Source organism: Priceomyces carsonii, assembly GCF_900007245.1.
Source record: "Priceomyces carsonii strain CBS4050 genome assembly, scaffold: Debaryomyces_carsonii_scaffold_1, whole genome shotgun sequence".
In the NCBI taxonomy this organism is placed as follows: Eukaryota; Fungi; Ascomycota; class Pichiomycetes; order Serinales; family Debaryomycetaceae; genus Priceomyces; species Priceomyces carsonii.
In genome coordinates, this window is record NW_026946674.1 from 2,376,628 (window position 1) to 2,397,963 (window position 21,336).

The 21,336-nt window shown below is 38.1% G+C and overlaps 9 protein-coding genes across 9 annotated transcripts; 6 read left to right on the forward strand and 3 right to left on the reverse strand.

Annotated features, from left to right (window-relative positions):
* Window positions 1–311: 311 nt before the first annotated feature.
* Window positions 312–2,594, forward strand: PRCAT00001321001 (AMP deaminase; the record flags this gene model as incomplete). Its single annotated transcript, XM_062951097.1, has 1 exon — window positions 312–2,594. The coding sequence occupies one exon, from the start codon at window positions 312–314 to the stop codon at window positions 2,592–2,594; it is 2,283 nt and encodes a 760-aa protein (XP_062808134.1).
* Window positions 2,595–2,778: 184 nt separating this feature from the next.
* On the forward strand, window positions 2,779–4,530 carry THI20 (trifunctional hydroxymethylpyrimidine kinase/phosphomethylpyrimidine kinase/thiaminase; the record flags this gene model as incomplete). Its single annotated transcript, XM_062951098.1, has 1 exon — window positions 2,779–4,530. The coding sequence occupies one exon, from the start codon at window positions 2,779–2,781 to the stop codon at window positions 4,528–4,530; it is 1,752 nt and encodes a 583-aa protein (XP_062808135.1).
* Window positions 4,531–4,778: 248 nt separating this feature from the next.
* On the forward strand, window positions 4,779–9,197 carry PAN1 (Pan1p; the record flags this gene model as incomplete). The annotated part of the gene is made up of 1 exon (XM_062951100.1): window positions 4,779–9,197. The coding sequence occupies one exon, from the start codon at window positions 4,779–4,781 to the stop codon at window positions 9,195–9,197; it is 4,419 nt and encodes a 1,472-aa protein (XP_062808136.1).
* An 84-nt stretch (window positions 9,198–9,281) lies between these two features.
* Window positions 9,282–11,684, reverse strand: HSP78 (chaperone ATPase; the record flags this gene model as incomplete). Its single annotated transcript, XM_062951101.1, has 1 exon — window positions 9,282–11,684. The coding sequence occupies one exon, from the start codon at window positions 11,682–11,684 to the stop codon at window positions 9,282–9,284; it is 2,403 nt and encodes an 800-aa protein (XP_062808137.1).
* A 158-nt stretch (window positions 11,685–11,842) lies between these two features.
* DFG16 (Dfg16p) lies at window positions 11,843–13,444 on the reverse strand (the record flags this gene model as incomplete). The annotated part of the gene is made up of 1 exon (XM_062951102.1): window positions 11,843–13,444. The coding sequence occupies one exon, from the start codon at window positions 13,442–13,444 to the stop codon at window positions 11,843–11,845; it is 1,602 nt and encodes a 533-aa protein (XP_062808138.1).
* A 209-nt stretch (window positions 13,445–13,653) lies between these two features.
* PRCAT00001326001 (uncharacterized protein) lies at window positions 13,654–16,488 on the forward strand (the record flags this gene model as incomplete). Its single annotated transcript, XM_062951103.1, has 1 exon — window positions 13,654–16,488. The coding sequence occupies one exon, from the start codon at window positions 13,654–13,656 to the stop codon at window positions 16,486–16,488; it is 2,835 nt and encodes a 944-aa protein (XP_062808139.1).
* A 42-nt stretch (window positions 16,489–16,530) lies between these two features.
* On the reverse strand, window positions 16,531–19,002 carry PRCAT00001327001 (uncharacterized protein; the record flags this gene model as incomplete). Its single annotated transcript, XM_062951104.1, has 1 exon — window positions 16,531–19,002. The coding sequence occupies one exon, from the start codon at window positions 19,000–19,002 to the stop codon at window positions 16,531–16,533; it is 2,472 nt and encodes an 823-aa protein (XP_062808140.1).
* Window positions 19,003–19,074: 72 nt separating this feature from the next.
* NBN1 (histone acetyltransferase) lies at window positions 19,075–19,908 on the forward strand (the record flags this gene model as incomplete). The annotated part of the gene is made up of 1 exon (XM_062951105.1): window positions 19,075–19,908. One exon carries the CDS (start codon window positions 19,075–19,077, stop codon window positions 19,906–19,908), a length of 834 nt encoding a protein of 277 aa, XP_062808141.1.
* A 658-nt stretch (window positions 19,909–20,566) lies between these two features.
* On the forward strand, window positions 20,567–21,301 carry PGA33 (Pga33p; the record flags this gene model as incomplete). Its single annotated transcript, XM_062951106.1, has 1 exon — window positions 20,567–21,301. The coding sequence occupies one exon, from the start codon at window positions 20,567–20,569 to the stop codon at window positions 21,299–21,301; it is 735 nt and encodes a 244-aa protein (XP_062808142.1).
* Window positions 21,302–21,336: the final 35 nt, after the last annotated feature.

The following is a 21,336-nucleotide window of genomic DNA, read 5'->3' on the forward strand; positions in this document are numbered from 1 at the left end:
AATATATCTTCTCAATTAAAACTCTTCAAAAACCAAAAACTAGCCTCGTCCACGAGTACTGTCTCAATTATACCAACCTCATCATATTCGTGAAGGCACATTTATTGGATTTAAGAGTGAATTTGCGAAAGACATTTTGTCAGTTGTGGGCCCTTCGGCTTTAGTTCTAATTTAATATCGAAACTGGAAGGAAGAGAGTTTAGCTCGTTTTTATATACACGCATATTTTATAATATTTCAAAATACGATCTATCATGACTTTTGTGGGTATGGACGACCTGTAGAGCAACATATAAGTTCTTTCAACGACCATGTCAAAGTTTCTGACACCAAAAGAAGCGCATGAGCCAGATTTTAACGCCGATCCTCTGAAAAGCAAAGATAAGGATTATGAGAGCGAAGAAGTCCATAGATATGATAGTGATGATGACTTATCTGCATCATATAATTCAACCCACTTTTCAACTACGGAAGATAAAATTATGAAAGACCATGATCTAAAATTGAAGACTTTTGAAGCTCTTAACTTTGATTCTAATAATGGGGCAGCTTATAGCCCTTCGTCAACAATAAAAAGGAGATCTTCTGTCATAGATTTTCCTCCTCTGAATTTTCCAGGTAAGGTTCTTTACAATTCGAGATTCGATGGTTCCTCTAAAGTTGGAAAAGGGGAGGAAATTGCATCCAATGCTCACATGCTACCTGAAGGATATGCGTCAGACGAATTGATAGAGCTCTTTCAAAACGTTAAAACCTGCCTTGATTTGCGGCACAAATACTTAAACAACTCGCTTCAGTCGAATGAATTGGACAATCCTAAAAATGAGGATGGATGGGTGATATATCCACCGCCACCACGTCCAACTTATAAATCCAAAAACAGATTTAATCAATTACCTAGGAGTGCCTCCGAGAATGAGGAAGAGTTTGACTTTCAAAAGTGCTTAATACCTGAAAAAACAAATGATTATTATTTTAAGATAGATGATAATGATGTTTTTAACGCCTACAGAAGAGACAACGATGAGCCGATTTCCAAAGTCCCAAGTTTACGTGACTATTATGTAGACTTGAATAAGATCGCGAAGTTTTCATCTGACGGTCCCTCAAAATCATTTGCGTTCAAACGATTGCAATATTTGGAGACAAAATGGAATCTCTACTATTTGCTTAATGAATTTGAAGAAAATAAGCAGTCTAAGCGTAACCCCCATAGAGACTTCTATAATGTCCGTAAGGTTGACACCCATGTGCATCACTCGGCTTGTATGAATCAAAAACATTTGCTTAGATTTATTAAATACAAATTGAAGACAGAGCCTGACGAGCAAGTTATTTTCAGAGATGGTAAAATTTTGACGTTGGCGGAAGTATTCGAGTCCTTGCACCTTACGGCGTATGATCTTTCGATTGACACTTTAGACATGCATGCACATAAAGATACCTTTCACAGATTCGACAAATTTAATCTTAAGTACAATCCAATCGGTGAGTCAAGATTAAGGGAAATATTTTTAAAGACAGACAATTTTATTAATGGAAAGTATTTGGCTGAAATCACAAAACAAGTTTTTGAGGATCTTGAAAGCTCAAAGTATCAGATGAGTGAATTGAGAATCTCGATTTATGGTCGCTCAATTCATGAGTGGGACAAACTTTCGGCTTGGGTAGTTGATAATAAACTTTTCAGCCATAATGTCCGTTGGTTAATTCAGATCCCCCGGCTCTATGACCTATACAAGAAAAATGGAAATGTTCAGACCTTTAACGATATCTTGAGAAACATTTTTCAACCTCTTTTTGAAGTAAGCATTGACCCAAAATCTCATCCGAAATTGCATGTGTTTTTGGAAAGAGTTGTGGGTTTCGATTCTGTTGATGACGAGTCCAAAAGTGAGCGATTATCGGAGTCAAGGAAATATCCTAGAGCAACGGAATGGAATTTCTCTATCAACCCTCCATATTCGTATTATGTGTATTATCTTTATTGTAATATGACTCCTTTAAATCGATTGAGAGCTCAGTTAGGGTATAATACATTTGTCTTGAGACCACATTGTGGAGAAGCAGGGGATCCTGAACATCTCATTAGCACCTTTTTAACCTCACATTCTATATCACATGGAATTATGTTGAGAAAGCTTCCGTTCATTCAATACTTATATTATTTGGATCAAATTGGTCTAGCCATGTCACCTTTGTCAAACAATGCATTATTTTTGACGTATGATAAAAACCCTTTTTACACTTTTTTCAAGACGGGGTTGAACGTTTCGCTTTCAACAGACGACCCCTTGCAATTTTCTTACACTAAGGAGCCTTTGATCGAAGAGTACTCTGTCGCTGCACAGATATATAAACTTTCTGCCGTTGATATGTGTGAATTAGCATGTAATTCGGTTAAACAATCAGGCTGGGAAGTTTCAATTAAAAAACATTGGCTTGGGAAAGACTTTTTAAAAGGTGGAGTTGGGGGTAACAATATAGAAAAGACGAACGTTCCAGATATCAGAGCAAATTATAGAGAAGAAACTTTAAAAAGTGAATTAGACTTGGTAGATCAATATACCAAGTTAAAAAAAGACAATACATAGTCCCCTCTTGTTTTCTTGATTTCATAAACTGTTTTCTGTCATAAGTAGTAATATGCTATAAGATTATAAGATTTAATGATACGAATAGAAGTTCTTGTCCTGTGTGTAGTTTTAGATCGCTGCGACTCATAGTCATATTTCGATTTAAAGTACACCATTGCAAAGCACTGATTTCAGTAACAAGATGGTACATAATATCAAACAATTCAATCTTAACAACGAGTATAAGGCCGCTGATGCTGATATTCAGGCTGTATTAACGATCGCAGGATCAGATTGCTCTGGGGGTGCTGGAATCGAAGCTGATTTAAAGTCTTTTAGTGCCCACGATGTGTATGGCTTGACTTGTATTACAGCATTGACTGCTCAAAACACCCAAGGGGTCTATGCAATACAAAAGACTCCCCAAGAGTTTGTTCATAAAATCTTGAAAGCCAACTTTGAGGATTTTGTAAAGGGTTATGATAATCCTCCGTTGAAAGTAGTGAAGACAGGTCTATTAACATTAGATGCTATTAAAGCATTAAAGGATTACTTGCCACTCCTCGAAAACAACCTGATTAAGCTAGTTGTAGATCCAGTAATGATATCTACTTCAGGATCGCAGTTATTCGATGAGGGTGGAATGAAGTTATGCATCAATGAAATAATTGGAAGCAGCTACTTAGTCACACCTAACTTTGAAGAAGCGAAAGCTCTATGGCGTCTCACAAACAAGGAGGATGCAGCTGAACCAAAGATAAGATCATTGGATAGCTATTGCGAGTTTGTTGTTTCTTTGCAAAGAAGAATGGGTTGTAAAAACATATTAGTTAAAGGTGGTCATATACCATGGCATAGAAAAAGAGGCAGTCCAGTCGATGACATTGGTTCTGTAGATCAGAGAGACATTCTGATAATAGATATTTTGTACCAGTCTGAATGTGAGAAGGTGTCTGTTTTCGAGTCACAGTACCTCCCCTCTAAAGATAATCATGGCTCGGGCTGCACGCTAGCGTCATCAATTGCCGCTAACTTAGCAAATGGGAAGGAATTGAAAGATTCAATTTTGATCTCTATCAACTTCATTCATGAAGCTATGCAGCCTTTTACGAGGAAATTAGGGCATGGAAACGGTCCTTTAAACCATTTGGTAAAAGTTGAGACTAGAATCAGTAGAGTCCTTGATTCCAACTTGACAAACAAAGGTCCATTGATTCGAAAAGACAATGATTCCTTTTTGGAATTCTTCAAGTCTAATCCTAAAATAAAGGACAACTGGAAGAGATACACGTCACATCGCTTTGTAGAGTTGCTCGCCAAGAATATGTTACCTTTTGAAAGCTTCATGTATTTCTTAAAGCAGGATTATTATTATTTGGTGAATTACATTCAATGTGTTGGGCTCGCATCATCAGTGGCACCTTCTAACCATAACGTTTATTTAGATGCAAACATATGCGGTTCTGTGGCCAAGGAACTTGAGAGACATAAAGCAAAGTTGTACAAGGAATACCGTATTGATTATGACAAGGACGCTAAATTCGACATACATTTGACTCCCGGTCAAGCATGTTTAAATTATTGTAACTTTTTGCTCGATATAGCAAGGAAAGAAGACTATTTAGGAATAAAAGTAGCATTAGCTCCCTGCTTGCATGGTTACTTCGAGGCCGGCCAGTTTGGCCTCTGTATTAGAAGTAAGTTAAAAGAGGATGATATGGGCGTTTTGCACTCTAAAGAAGAGTCGGATATATACACTTCATGGCTTGATGACTATGGTTCGGATTGGTACAGAGAGTCATATGACAGCGGTAAACAAGCTTTACAAGAACTTCTCGAATCAATTCCGATGAATCAAGAGAGAATAGAGGAGCTTGTTGACATTTTCAATAAAGTAACAACTCTTGAAATCGCATTTTGGGATGAAGCTTTGAGCATTAAAAAACCTGAATAGCATCAACGTACATTATTTTAACTAAACATATTCCTGTAGCTACTATATAGGCATATTATGGTTTACAACCACCGATACAAAATCTGCAAAAAATTCTCAATTCTTGTCTTTTCTTGTATTTACAGTTTACGTGTTCCATTTTCAAATTCGACTTCCAGATCCTTATATTGGTATTCTTAGTTTTACAACATCCGGCTGAAGATTTAGATCAATTAGAATAATCAATCCCTATATATTCATGAAAAACTATGTACAACCCATATCAACAACAGCCTATGGGGTTCGGTGCGCAAAGTACGGGGTATAATGGGGGTTATGGTCAACAACAAGTTCCTCCCCAGCAAACAAGGTTTTTTCAACAGAATCCTGTTCAAAGTCCGGGAGCAGATATGTACCTGCAACAAGTTCCTCAGCAACAATTCCAGCAAGGCTTTCAGACCCAGCCCACTGGGTTTGGAGGGGTGCCTCAATTACAACCGCAACAGACTGGGTACATTCAGACTCAGCCAACTGGTTTTCAGAATGGTGGTTCTAACTTGACTGTAATAGAAAATAGTGATATCAAGATTCCAAGCATAAGGTTATCGTTCATTTCAGCAGAGGATCAGAAGAAGTATGAGCATTTATTCCGAACCGCTGTTCCTAAAGGGGAACAGGCAATTACTGGAGACTCTGCTAGTCAGATTTTGTTGAGATCTGGTCTTTCACCTGTCACTTTAGCGGAAGTATGGTCTCTATCTGACACGAATAAATCAGGATCACTTTTATTTCCTGAATTTGCCTTGAGTCTTCATCTATGTAGCATGGCGAAGAGAGGTGAGCCTTTGCCGTCATTTTTACCCGAAAAGTGGCTGAATGAAGTAAAAAGCTTTGTCGACGCAATAAACTTTAGCATTCCAGAGGACCCAAGTAAGATTTTGGCAAATACTCCGTTTGCTCAGTTTGCAAACAATGATAATGCTCAAAGCGATTGGTTAGCGCCTCAAGGAACAGGCTATAATCCTCCACCGATGACTTCGTTCCAACCTCAGGCCACTGGTTTTGGGCAGAATTTAACGGCACAGAGAACCGGGACCACACTTATGAATCCATCACAGACAGGCTTTAATGGCGCTCCGTTGTCGTCACAAAGGACTGGAGGAGGAACTCTAATTCCATTACAACCTCAGCAGACTGCTGGATTAATTCCAACACAGAAAACTGGGCCACTCAATTCTCAAACTACAGGATTTCAGAATCAGAGCCAGTCTCTTCAACCGCAATCTACGGGATTTGGTGCTTCTAATTTGCCATCTCAATCCACTGGGTATCAGCCAATATCTCAGCCATCTTTCCAATCACTGCTTACAAGACAGCAAACTGGGCCAAACTTACAACCACAAACAACTGGATTTCAAAATATTTCTGCACTCCAGAATAAGACTGGGATGTTGCAATCTCAAGGTACAGGCTATCAGTCTCAATTGCCCCCTCAACTTACCGGTTTCCAACAAGGCTTACAATCGCAGGCTACTGGAAATGTTCAATCTTCTCAAGGAACTGGTTTACAGCCTCAGCTTACCGGCTTCTCTCAGCTTCAGCCACAGGCCACTGGAAGACCAGGTCAATGGGGGTTTGTATCAATGCCAACAGGAGGAATCCCTGGTCTTAATGCCATGGAGCAGCATTTTTTGCCGACCTCTGAACTTCCCACTCATAATTTGCATAATGCGATGGATAATTCTTTGAAAGAGAACGTTACTTGGGCTATAACCAAGCAAGAGAAGCAAATTTATGATGGTATTTTTTCAGCTTGGGACCCGACTAGAAAAGGTTTTATAGATGGCGATGTTGCTCTTACTGTTTTCAGTAAATCGGGTTTAAGTAGGCCTGATTTAGAATCGATTTGGACACTCGCTGATTCGAGCGATAGAGGCAAGTTGAATAAAGATGAATTTGCTGTTGCAATGCATCTTGTGTACCGGAGATTAACAGGCTATGAGCTCCCTTTCAGGTTACCTCCAGAATTGATACCTCCATCAACAAAATATTTACAGGATTCCATGGACACTTTAAAGAATTCGTTGAAAGGCGGGGGTGCGGCTAGTAGCAATAAAAATACGATTAAAGCTGCAAAATCTGATGGATCAAGGTTCAAGAATGATGATGAAAACTTTGGTTACGTTTCAAGCGCACGTCATAGAAGAAGGAATGATGTCCAAGAGCAATCGAGCGATAAAACTACTTCAGTGGAAGAGCTAAAAAAGAGTATTCGAGAGAAGAAGATCTTGCTAGACGCTATAGATGCCGAAGATCAAGACGCACAGATTTCGAACAAAAGGCTTCAAGCAAGGGAAGATAAGGAAATCGAAATTCTTAAAACCAAAATCTGGTCTATACAAAGGAAATTGAATAACATAGTCTCTGAGTCTGGCTCCTTTGAAGAGAAACAACAATTACTCAAAAGATTAAATTATTTGACTAGGGATAAGGTTCCAAATTTAATTTCGAGAATCGAAAATGTAAATGAACAAATATCGCAACTGAAAATTGAATTTTTCAAGTTGAGTTTAAGTAAAGAGCATCCAGATTGGAAACCTAATAATAGTGAAGCAGATATAATAGGTTCAGGCCCGGGAGGTGAGGTTACAGAAGCAGATAGACGTAAGTTTAAGTCCAAGCAGCTTTTAAAGCAGCGTATGGCAGCATTGACAGGAAAATCTTCTGGTGGCAACCATTCGGATCTTGACATGAAATTGAAGCAAGAGGAAGAAGGTGTCAAGAAAGAAAAAGAGAGCAAAATTCAAATGATAAAAGATATTGAATCTAGCATTAGTGATTTAGAGGATGGTTGTTCTACGTTCTTGCAAATGACGAATAGTGAAGAAGTTGGTGACCAAAGGTGGGAAAAAGGAGATGGTGTTCGCAATGAAACTTCTCAATTCATCAAAGAATTAAACGAGTCTGCAGTGAAAGAGAGAATCGATAAATCTTCTTTCAAAGAAACCGATATTAGTGATTCACCTCTGCTGTCTACAGAATTGTTTCGTGAAACTCAAAAGTCCCAGGATCATGCAGAGAAATACAAAAGCTCAGAAGAACGTTCTGCTTATATCAAAGCACAAGCGCAAAAGAGAATGAATGAAAGACTCGCTAAGTTAGGCATTACTAGAAATAGAGGACATTCAGGCATCGATTTGCAGAAATCTGAGCCGTTTAAAGATTCGCAAGAAAGTAAACCCATCAGTGAGGTTACGAATGCGCAACCGAAGACTAATGACAATAACTCTGATAGCGTTTCAGAGCCTACCCCCTCGGAAGGTATTAATGGTTCCAAGGAAAAGGAAATTCCTGATCTCAATGGAGATGGTGCCCCTTCTTCTGACGAAGAAGATGCAGAATATGCAGAACTATTGAAGCAGAAGCAAGAATTGGAGAGAAAAGAGAAAGAACGTAAGGCTAGGAAGCAGCTGCAAAAAGAAGCAAGGTTAGCGAAGATTAAGAAGGAGATGGAGGAGATAAAAAGTAGAGAGTTAGAAGATAAGAGCGACGAAGAAACTCTGAAAGCGAAAGACGTACACGAACAGAATAAGTCGGTTGTTCATAAAGTGCTCGACGCACCAAAAGGAGAAGTACAGAGTCCTGCTCCAAGTCAGGAGTCCTCGAGCTCACAAATCTCGGAAGCAAAAGTCTATAAGCCAAATGTGCATGATAAAAGCTCTCAACCACAAGTGGCTTCTGCTAATCAAAACAATACTCACGAAAATAATCCTTTTGCCAAAAGTCAAGGTGCCCAAAATGCTTCCAATTTGAAATCAAATAATAATCCCTTTTTTAAACCATCAACAAACGGCGATGGATTCGACTCTAAGAAGGCAGCTGCTCAAAGGGCATCTCAAAGGGGATTGGCAGACGACAATGACTGGAGTGAATCCGAAGATAATTCAAGTGATGACGACATCCCTAATAGGGCAGGCGCAGCTCAGTTGGCAAGTCTACTTTTCGGAGGAGTTCCTCAGAATCTGTCAAATTCTATCGAGAAAACTCCTGAAAATACTTCACTGGCAGAATCGGGTAATAATAGTCCTAAGGAACCCTCTTCTACTACTGAGATGCCGCCAGTGCCGCAAACTCCAAAGGAAGAGGACTCAGATACAGATGATTTCTCTACGCCTCCTGCGGGCAATCAGTCACAGTATGGCGAAAGTGAAAGCACAGTATCTAAGGATATTTCATCCAAAGACACTCCTTTAAATCTGATTGATGAGGGCTCAACCAATATTCCAGTTCCGTTGTCTATTCCTCCACCTCCACCTCCAGCAGCAGAACCTCCTATGTTTGCACCATCGCCCCCTCCACCACCTCCTCCAGCCGCTGAGCCTCCTCTGTTTGCACCATCGCCCCCTCCACCACCTCCTCCAGCCGCTGAGCCTCCTCTGTTTGCACCATCGCCCTCTCCACCTCCACCTCCAGCAGCAGAGCCTCCCCTGTTTGCACCACCTCCGCCACCACCTCCACCTCCCCAAGCTTTATCGGTAAACAACGAAGGCTCTTCCAAGGCTCCACCAAGTGGTGTACCAAATATCGATGCTTTATTAGGTCAAATTCAAGTAGGAACAAGTTTAAAAAAGGTAGATGAAAGCGAAAAACGCATTGGTGATGGTTCTACGGTAGGAAAAGTTTTATAAGTCGTATACCGTCATATTTCTTAATTAGTTTGTATGTAATCAAAATAAATTTCTATTTACAGGTAAATCATAAAAGACTTCACATTAATTTTCGTCATGAACGTTCTTACTCTCTTCATGGTTTGGTTCGATATATATTTCACCATCTTTTAAAGTCACTGAAACGGTTTCAGCCTCCTTTATTTGACCTTTTATCATGAGCATTGCTAACGGATTCAAGAGCTTCTTTTGAATCACCCTGTTCAAAGGTCTTGCTCCATATATAGGATCATACCCTAAGCTTACCAATTTTTCTTTAACATCATCAGTTAAAGTTAAGGACATTCGCTTATCAATTAATCTTTCTTTGATTTCAGACAATCTAATATCCAAAATATTTCTCAAAGATTCTTTAGATAAGCGGTTGAAGATCAAAATGTCATCGAGTCGATTTAAAAATTCAGGTGGATAATTCTGTCTCAACAATTCTAAGACTTCGCCCTTTGTAATATCACTAATTTGGCCATCTTCACTGGCATTTCTATCAGTGAGTAAAATCTCCTGACCTATATTCGAAGTCATTGTAATTATAGTATTACGGAAATCGATTTGTTTTCCATGGGAATCAGTTAAAGAACCTTCATCGAGAACCTGTAATAACAACTTCGAAACATCACTGTGTGCTTTCTCAAACTCATCAAACAAAATTACTGAATAAGGCTTTCTTCTAACAGCTTCGGTCAACTCTCCGCTCTCTTCATATCCAACATATCCGGGAGGTGAACCAATCAATCTAGAGATTGAGTGCTTTTCTTGAAATTCTGACATGTCGAATCTTATGACTGAAGATCTATCATTGAAAAGAAATTCTGCTAAGCATTTTGTAAGCTCCGTCTTACCAGTACCCGTTGGACCCAAGAAAATGAAGGAAGCAATGGGCCTTTTATCACTGGTTAGTCCAGCCCTGTGTAATCTAACAGCATCAGCTATTGCGTGTATCGCCTCGTCTTGTCCAATGACTTTTTCTTTCAAAGTTGATTCCATGTACAATAACTTATCTTTCTCTCCCTTCAACAAGTTATTAACCGGAATTCCAGTCATTCTTGAAATTACACTTGCAATATCATCGGCTGTGACAGAATCATGCAACAAAGTCGATGTTTCAATTTCCGATTGATCTTCCGTTGTTTGCTTCAATTTCTTTTCCAACTGAGGAATTGTAGAATATTGTAACTCAGATGCTTTTCCGTAATTTCCTTCCCTTTGACACTGTTCTAAATCAAACCTTGCCTGCTCCAACTCGGTTTTAGCAATTTTAATATCGTCTATCAGTTTCTTCTCCTCTTCCCACTGACTTGTAAGATCTTTTAGCTCCGTCTCTTTGGCTTTCAAATCGTCTTCAAGCTTTTTCCTACGATCAATAGAAAGTTGGTCATCCTCCTTTCTCAACGATTCTAATTCAATTTGAATAGTCATTATTTGACGGTCAAGTTGAGCAATTGCATCAGGCTTAGATTCATGCTGCAATCTTAAAGTAGAACATGCTTCGTCAACCAAGTCAATTGCCTTATCTGGAAGGAATCTATCTGTTATGTATCGATTAGAATACACAGCAGCTGTAACCAAAGCACCATCAGTGACACGAACACCATGATGTACTTCGTATCTTTCTCTCAATCCTCTTAAGATTGATATGGTATCTTGGACACTCGGTTCATTAACTTGTACCGGAGAAAATCTTCTCGCCAAAGCTGCATCCTTTTCAACATACTTCCTGTACTCTTCAATCGTTGTTGCACCACAGAGTGATAATTTACCTCTAGCTAACGCTGGTTTGAGTAAATTTGAAGCATCTATAGATCCCTCAGCTTTACCGAGACCCATCAACAAATGAAGCTCATCGATGAATAAAATGACCTTTCCATTCTTTTCTTCAACCTCTTTTAAAATATCCTTGAGCTTTCCTTCGAAGTCACCTCTAAATTTAGCTCCTGATATAATTCCCGCAAGATCTAAAGTGATGATTTGTTTGTCTTTCATAGAATCTGGAACTTCTTCTTTCAATATCCTTTGGGCTAATCCTTCCATAATAGCAGTTTTACCCGTACCAGCATTACCTATCAATACCGGATTATTTTTAGTACGACGAGACAAAATTTGGATTGTTCTTCTTATTTCATCATCTCTCCCAATAACTGGATCTAGTTTTCCGTCTTTAGCCATTTGGGTAAGATCCGTGCCATATTTTTCTAATGCCGGCCTATCATCTTGACCCTCCTTATTCATCTGCATTTGCATTTGTCTTGGAATATTATTATGAAACCCTCTGACGTGTCTCAATGCAACCCCCCTAGTCCTGACATTACTACTGCCTTGCAAGGTAGCTTCCACGGAGTTCTGCAATTGAATTGCTCTTGATGAAAGCGAACGGAGAGCCACGGATGATCTCAAAAAATTCACAACTCTAGGTCTCGCAACCTCTTTCAAATTAACCTTTAAGGGTATCATTACGTATCCTGAAAAAAATAAAGTATCAAGTTCTGAAATAAATGGTACATATATAAATTAGGTACATAGGTATCTATTATATAGTATCATTTAGAAAGCGTTCTATGCGCATTCCAGAAATTTCTGGAATATACGATAACGCTATATGCAGTACACCGCTATATTTTCTCATCATGCCAGTAGTCATGTAAATTAAACCCTCGATGAGCATTGAAAGGAGGTGGTTGCTGTTCTGATACGCCTTGGGACAGCACTTCATCTTCGTGATTCAGGCTCTCTATGTCATAATTATCAATTACAATTTGCTCTTCGGTTGAGAGATCCAGACCTGCCAGACCTGCCAGACCTCCGAGACCTGCGCTTTGATTTTGAGCACCCACTAGATCTCCGGTGTCTCCAGAGGAGTTACCAAGAGATTGATCCGTTTCACTAGTTAGATCCGACGCCCTTTGTAGAGTATTCGAAGACATCTGCGCCACTGTAGCCCCTTCCAGGATGTCTTTCAGAGATTCCGATGATGACATTTTGTTTATCACCGAATCGGATACATCTTTTGCTTCCATTTTCTTTCTTCTGTTACTAGCCCACTCATGCAAAAAGGATAGACCCGTCACACGTCTCCAACTACGGCTACTACCAGGCAGACTCGTGCCATGAAATTGAGAAGTAAGAACATCATCGATGCTTAATCTTCTTCCTAACACACCCATCATTTCAAATCTTTTTTCTAAGACGTTTATATTTGATATCCATTCCCAAATTGTAGTCACTAGTAAAATCTCTACCAATTTCGGAATAAGTTGGAGCCACTTCATTGCTGGCCAATTATTGCTGAAAAGCGTAATATAGAGGAAGTTGACCACGATATGCACAAGAATTAGAAATATATTGAACAAGGCGATTGGCAATAATTTCTTTGAATAACTTATTCTTCTCGGATTTGTTGAAATAATGGTATAGTAGAATAAGCTAGCCAGAAACCATATATCAATAACAATTTGAAATACCGTCTCCACAATCTGCATTCGCCTATACCGCGATTTTTCGCCTGAGGAGCCAATATCATATTCGGAGCTGTAATCGCATCTTATCAAAATGTGAAATGCCGCATTCACGATTATGATACATAAACCTATAATACCCGTTATAAGCTTGAATCGTGGCCGTGTTGTATATTCGACTATCTCTAACCAGGCAAGATTAGTGATGATCTGCGCAAGGGGAAGAAATACCTTATTTTCCGTATTATCATACATATAGTTAGTGAGTCTAATGACATTTAAAGTTCCTTCATAATATTCCACTTCAGATATTTTGGTAAGTTTAAAAAGAATAATTGTGAAAGCTATTGCATAAATGATAGTTGCAAGTTGCGCTAGCCAAGACTTTCGTTTATGTCTAGGTGACAAGTAAAGCAACAATGTAAGCATCCAAGCAGAAGCACACGCTCCACTAGCCGTAAATAAGAGTGCAATAAATGCATGTCCACTATTCTCATCTTTATAAACTTGATATATTGGATTATCAGACTTGTATCCTGCTATCTCCGTGAAATTAGTATTCGATATTATGTTAGACAAATCTTTCGTAGAACAATTAGTTAAAAAGTATGCTGCCAAAAACTCTGTGGAAACATTAGATGACCAGCTTCCATTGTTAAGCGCTTCGAAAGTAAGATACCCAGCAGGAAGTGCATAAACACTGCAATTAACTTTGGTATCACCCAATGTCATTTTGAAATCTACATCTTCCATTGACATTATATTTCATAGTCCTTCTACTACTGAATCACTTAAAATCCATAGAAAAATTCTATTCATATTAGTCTTACTCCCAAGAAATTTCTTAAAATAATGAAATCCGACATTACATAATGTCCGAGAAACGTTCAATATGTCGCCAAATATATATTTTGTTAATATCAGCTTTCGAAGAAATCATGGCCAACGATAGGATTCCTTTATCTAACATGATAAGTAACGGAAATGCCCAGGCGAACCAAATCGAAGAGCTAGGTAGCCGAGTAGGGGGTTTGTCTGTGAATCGACCAAAACAGAAAAGAGCTACGAGAAAATTTCAGGATTTTGGACTGGGAAATGATTCAATTTCACCATCTCCTGCTCCAGAGCAGAGCACTTCAATTGGGCCTCATGTGAATGCCTTAGATCCAGCAGCCTCTAACTTAGTGAATGATACTCAGCCCAACACTAATACAGCTACCGATGAGAATGATTTACTGCTCCTGAGTTATAGATATATGGAGCAATTTCAATATTTAACACCTAAGAAAGATGGGACACTTCCTTCATTTTTCACATTTGAGAATGCAGCACCACCCACGGCTGGCACCCAATTTCATTCTGTTGATCAGGGTACTGCCAGCTCTAAATTTATACGATCATCAATGTACTTCGTGCCTGAGAGCGAGACCTTGCGAAAGGCTACAAAGCTACCCATGTCTGTCACAATAAGGCCATTTGCACCAGTATTGGAGTGTGAAGAACACATACCTGTGATTGACATGTCCGAGTTAGGAGCAGGGAATGAAACAGATGTACTTGATGTTGGTCCGCCGAGATGTCGTCGATGTCGAACCTATATTAATCCATTGATGCAATTTACAAGTATTAATACTTTCACCTGCAATGTTTGCCAATTTCCCAAAAATACTGTTCCAGTAGAATATCAGTCATACTTGGATGCCCAGGGATATAGAACAGATAAGCTCAGTCGACCTGAACTTCATAAAGGTGTCTATGACATTATAGTACCGAAAGAATATAATGTTGGAGGGCCGGAGCATCTGCCATCATCGTTGCATCATATATTTTTAATAGACATAAGTGAGAGAAGCTTGAAGCAAAATTTACCTATGCTCATAGCTGATGCCATCAGAGCTACTTTATATGGCGATGTTGAGACCGAGAATGAAACTCTTAAATCAACAGACCCTAATGCAACTCAAAAATTTGCCATTATGATGTTTGACAAACGTATTCATTACTTTAATTTGTCTCATAAACTTGATTCGGTTCAAGTGACAGTTATGCCAGATTTGGACGACCCATTTGTTCCATTTATTGATGGACTTTTCGCAGATCCTGAAGAAAGCAGGTTGATGATTGAAGGAGCTTTGAATCATTTAGAGCAAATCTGTCTGCAAGAAGGAAATGTTGTAGATGCTGAACCATGCTTTGCTGTGGCATGCAGAGCTGCAATGCTTGCTCTTGAAATGGTTGGTGGAGGCAAGATAACATCTGTTTTAACTTCTATTCCATCTTGGGGTCCTGGACGTTTGGTATATAAAGATCATAAGGCCGTGGGTAGAGCGACGAATCCTGAAATTGAAAAAGGTGTTTTCCTTCCAGATAATGAATATTATAAATTATTGGGAAGGGATTTCATCTCTAATAACATTGGTCTTGACTGTCTAGTAGTTTCTCCAACGTCTGTTGATTTATCTAATATTGGGTGGCTATGTGCAATAAGTGGAGGATTTGTTAGGAAATGGTCTTCTTTTGAAATTGACAGGGATAGCAGAGACTTCTCAGGGAACTTTGTAAATTCAGTGAAGAAAATGAGAGGTTACCAAGGTCAACTCAAACTCCGATGTTCGAATGGATTACAAGTTACTCAATACTATGGAGCATACTCGGCTGTCTCTGATTTATCTGTCGTTGGTAGTGTTCAAGATCCCAGTATTCCTGTTATCAGCGAAGATAAATCAATTACTGTCCTTCTCTCATATGACGGAAAGTTAAACACAAACTATGATTGTCACTTTCAAGCTGCCATGTTATATACTGATTTAGTAGGCGTGAGGAAAGTAAGAGTGATCAATCTAGTTTTAGCTGTTGCGGAAAGGCTCGAAGATGTATTTAATCTCACAGATCAAGATTCCGTTGTTGCTACCATAGTGAGAGATACAATATCATTTATTGGTAAACAGCCTATTACAGAATTAAGAGATTCTGTCAATGAGAAATTAGTTGATGTCTTCACCCAATATAGAGCAATGAGTGAGATGGGCCATAATATGAATAGGACACTTTCAAATCAATTACTATTTCCTGAGAAGCTCAAAAATTTGCCCTTGTATCTCTTATCATTTATCAAGTCAAGGCCTCTAAGAACTTCTGGTGCTTCTTCAGATTCTCGTCTTGTCGATATCTATCTGATGTTAAATGAGCCACTTGTTAAATTACTTTATGGTTTATACCCTGCATTAGTTGAGCTACATTCCTTAGAGGATCACGAGGCCTTGTATGATGAACATTATGATTTCTTGAGGCTTCCGAGGTTCAAAGATCTCTCAGCTAAAAATATGGATTACGGAGCTTATATTCTATGTGATGCATGTACCGTTTATTTTATAATTCACCCAAATGCGAATATTTTGTTAGTTAAGGATTTATTTGGTGAACAAGTTGAAAGCGTTGAAGAAATTGATCCATTAATGGATAGGCTTCCTCAACTAGACACACATATCTCCTTACAAACACGAAACTTAATCTCTTATTTCCATTCCAATATAATAGGGTCGCCAAAGCTAACCAGCGATGTTATTCATATCATAAGACAAGGGATCGATAATGATACGATTTTGCAAGAGAAGTTCTTAGAAGACAGTTTACAGGGAAAAATGGTTACCACTAATTGGCCAAGCTATGCGGAATATATTACGAGTCTCCACAAGGCTATTAGGGTAAAGTTAGATAATGACAAATCATCTAATCGTGTCAGACAATCTGTCACCGCAACTGAACACGACGAAACTTTGGCACAAAAATTAATTCACTTCTAGATTTTTTTTACGAAGTTATGTCTATTCAAATAACCAACATTTCTATTCTATCACCCTCAAGATGTCTGAAATAATCTCAGTGATCTCCTCATTATTCTTATTTTGAATAGTATTTCTTAATGCAAGCTTCAACTGGGCATTATTGCGATAATAGTCGAGTTTGCCGTCTAAATTTGCTGCAGAATATACCATGTTTAAAAGAATGTAGCTTATTCTCAATATCAAATTCGAATTTTCTTCTTGTGACTTTAAAATATCGGTCATAATATCTGTCAAATTTACTCTCACATCATCATGTTCAACAAGAAGACGTGAAATCAACTCGAATTCTGAAGTGGCATTTGCTAAAAGACCTGCAATCGTGATTTGCAAAGACTCATCTTCGGCATGTAGTAGTTTTATCAAAATAGTTAATCTTTTTGGTTTTCCTTCAGAAAAATCAAAGAATTTTTGAAGCAAAGATGGTTCCACAATCAAGTTGCATATCAATTCCCAGGTCGCCAATTGCACTTGAGGAATAGAAGTTTCGAACATAAAATTATCCAAGTACGGCTCAAAGCATCTCTTGATTATCAATTTCTTTAAGTCATCAGAGCCGTCTGCAGCTAAATTTGTCAATGCTAGTAGTGCCTCGTATTTGTCTAGACTAGTGACTTTCTCGTATAAATATTTAACATCATCGTTTAAGAACAAATTTCCACTGTATTGCGTTAAGTCTGGTCCTAGGCATTCTACGATGAACGGCACACTTGACCTTATGTCAAACTTCTTGAAAACTAAAGATGGTTGAACTGATATTAAAATTTTCATCAATGACCTTATGGCATTTAATCTGACGTCGATAGATCTTAGATCTTTAGGCTTCGTTTTTCCTGTTTTATCATCAACAGTACTAGAATTGATAAGAAAACCAAATGCAACATTGACTGCACCCTGCTTTACTAGTTCTTGTCTCACTACTTTTTCTTGATTACAAGAGATCAGGTAAATAATATTAATCAAGTGACTTATAATACTGCTGCCTTTGTCATTACTTCTACTAATAAAGTTTACCTTGATGTTCAGTACAATCTGGACGAGCCTTTGATCTAGTAATAAAGATTTATTAAACTTCATTATACTATCAGGTCTTTCAGTAACATTGTTTGACATTTCTTTAGAAGCAGGAGTTGAAACTTGCTTTAAGGCACTTATTGTTCTTTTGTCCTGGCTCTGAAGTGGATCAGGTAACCTCGATAAATTTTCAAAGCATACTAACAATCCATATATTAAAGATTGCTGATTTGAATCAGTTTTAATACTTTCATTAGCTTCACATAAAACATTAGTTAGCATATTAATTATTTCTTTTTCTTCACGTAGTTGTATCCTAACTATCGGTACTAACGTTAAATATGCTAAAATTTCGACACATAATTCCAACTCAGAATCTGGTTTGGCCAGACTTCGGAGCCTCAAATTACGAAATACTATCTGAATTAGATCTGCGATTTTGACATCATTATTATTTTCTTGATCTTGTTTGCCAAAATTCCAAAGTTTAACTAGGTCAAGTGTTGAAAGTAATTGAATTTCAGTATTCAGCTCAAATTTTAATCCGACCTTTAATAAATCAAGATACTCTTTTGAATTGAACTGTCGACATTGCTCTATTATGCACGAGCTTCCCACCATTTTCAAAGTCTCCTTAAGGATCAATTGAGCCTCTGGATCTTCTAAATTTTGATTGCTAAGCTTTTTAATTTGTGTTAGGACTAATTGTTTGCAATTGTCATCAGTGTAAATTGATGCAGTGAAGATTGGATCAACGGGAAATAGCTCTTCTATTATTTTTACTGAATTTAAATATTCAGAAAGAGTAATTTCAGCGTGGCGATAGTTAACTTCTAGATAAATTTTGATGGTATCCAATGCTGTAGATCTGTCTTTCTCGTAATACTTAAGCATTACCAATAAAGCTGTAGCAGTGACTTCTTTGAACTCATTTGGATATTTAATAGAATAAATTGGATTCAAATAACTTAGAAACAAATTTAGATCTTCGCTAACGATAAATTCAAAGTTCGATATCAATGAGCAATAAATGGACAAATAAAACTTAATTTCAACGAAATTATGATGTCCCTGCTCTATTTTTCTCTTTACGGTCATCATAATTAATTTTAACTTATCATTATCAAAGTTCAAAACATTCACTAATATGACCCCATGTGTATCCCCTAAGCGCCTTAATCCTTCTAGAAACACATCCGGGTCCATTTGAAGGATTTGAAGGAGAATTTTCGCTATGTCTGGATTCCTGCTATACTTGATAACATCCACTCTCGCAGCTCTAATATCATTGATGTCTTCAAGCCCAAGAAACAACTTTAACTTTCCTTCAAATTCATTGTCTTCAAGACTTAAGTTTTCTAGCATCTGCAGCACTTCAGTTTTCATCCTGAATAAGTTTACAAATATTAAAGACCTAAAAGCTACAGTATCGTAATATTGAATTGGTTGTGTATAGAACATATTTTTATATTTTGAAGTGAAACTTTAATTGATTACATCATTAGGAAGAAGCACCACTTCATTGAATCCATCATGGATACCACGGCTGTTCTAGATAAATACACACAGGATCTTTCCAATTTGCCGTTAGAGGTCAAGCATCTACTTGAAGAGTTGAGGAATAAGGACTTCCAACTAGCAGAGACGAGAAAAAGATATCAAAGTAAAGATAACCAAATACACAAGTTTATAAAAGCAAATGGAACACTAGCAAAAAATCCTAAGGAACAGCTGATCTATGTCAAAATAGAAGAGGGCATGGCTGCCGTCAAAAAAATACAACAAGAGAAGATTTTGTTAGCTAATACTGCTCTTTTTCTAGTATCAAAGCATTTATATAACTTTGAAACAGACATAGCGAAACTAGAGGCAGATGAGCTTTTGCCCCCAATCGAAAATGTCTTGGATTTGGATGGCTCCAGGTTGGATGATCAATTAGCCAACGGCTTTTCCGATAGCGCTTCCGCTACACCTACTCCTAGAAGTGCAGGCTTCTCCGCTTCGAGCTCTGACAACGGAATGAGAAGAACACATAAGAGGAAGCACACTTTAATGAAATCCGAAATGAGGCCGATGAAAAGATTTAAAATTGAAGATTTGGAAGACGATGACATAATCCCAACCAGAAAAGCGTCTTCAAATGAGGGCCCACAAGCAGGTACCGGTGAGGACGCTGACAACAATCTCTATTGCTTCTGTCAGCGTGTTTCTTTTGGAGAAATGATTGGTTGTGATAATGATGACTGTAAATACGAATGGTTTCATTGGAGCTGCGTCGGCATCACTTCTCCTCCTAAGGACGATGAAGTATGGTATTGTCCCGACTGTGCGCCTAAGATGGAGAAAAGAAGGAAGAAAAAGAAGTAGCAAAAACATTTGTAACATATTTTATTTCGCTTAGTGTATTATAGTCATTTAGTTTATGCATGTATTAATTTAATTTTGAGAGTAGTTTAGGCATTATTTAGCCTTCAGTTTTGGGGTTTATTGGTTTAGAGACATCGGATTATTCTTTTACATTTGTCTTTTATATCGTCAACGCTTTCGATTGTATTTAGCTTTAACACCTTGTTCAGAACCGATGCAATTAATAATCGCACTAAGTGATCATAATACTGCAGCATACATATATTCAGCCTTGTAAAATATGCATCTTGAATACAATTATCAATATATGTATATATATATATATGTATAATACGTAATGCCATCCCTATATATCTGGAACGTAGTTCATTACCATCAGGTGTTTATTAAAATTGATTATCTTTTAACTCCAAACAAATGCGTTTTGTGAGATTATTTAATTTTTGTTTTGAGCATTCTGTATTTCTCGTAATGTTTATTAACGTAAAAAAGGGTCTCTTGTAATTTAACAATAATTTAAAATTACGACTTAAAGAAGTACATTTTGGACTGTTTAGAGAACTTTATCTGCGATAAAGCTTAAGTCAATAAGAAATATTTCAAATTATTTCTATCGTTTATATTACGGGGGCCACGTTCGCTACATGCTAATAAAGTAATGAAATATCACTCGCTAATTTTATTTTCAATCTTTTCAAGTTCCCTTGGAGTAAATGCAGCAGCAGCTGCTGCTCCTGCTGCTGCCGATACCACAACAACTTCTCCTACAACAGGCACAGGAACAACGACAACTGCTGCAGCTGCTGCTGCTGCGAATACAAACACGGGAACGACTACCGCAGGAGCTACTACGGGAACAACAACCAAAGCAACAACTACAGGAACTGCTACTGGAACTACTACTACGCCGGTTGGTGCAGCTGCGAATACGGATACTACAAATACGGATACCACCAAAGATACCACTACAACTGACCCTGCTGCGGCTGCAGATACCGCAACCACGGACACTGCAAAAACAGATACTGCCACAACTGGAACTGCGACTAAAAATACAGCAAATACAAATACAAAGACAACTGCGACTACAACGGCTGCAGCCGACCCTGGTGTAATCAATCCTGGTGTTCCAGCTGCTACAACTACGGTCTCTTACTCCGAGCACTCAGGAAATCCTGCTACTGTTGGTGTATCATTCGTGACCACGTATATAAAACCATCCACCTCAGAAGAACCTATAGAAAGTTCTGGTCAATCGACACTGTCTTCCTCCGGCTCGAACAAGTCGGGCTCAAGTGATTCTGGAGCTGTGTCTTTAAAACCAAGCAACATTTTGTTATTGCCTTGTATTTCTTTGGCTTTTCTCTTTCTTGGATCCGGTATTCTTTTTTAAAGACTTTCGAGTTTAGTTTGAACTTTAGATTGTTT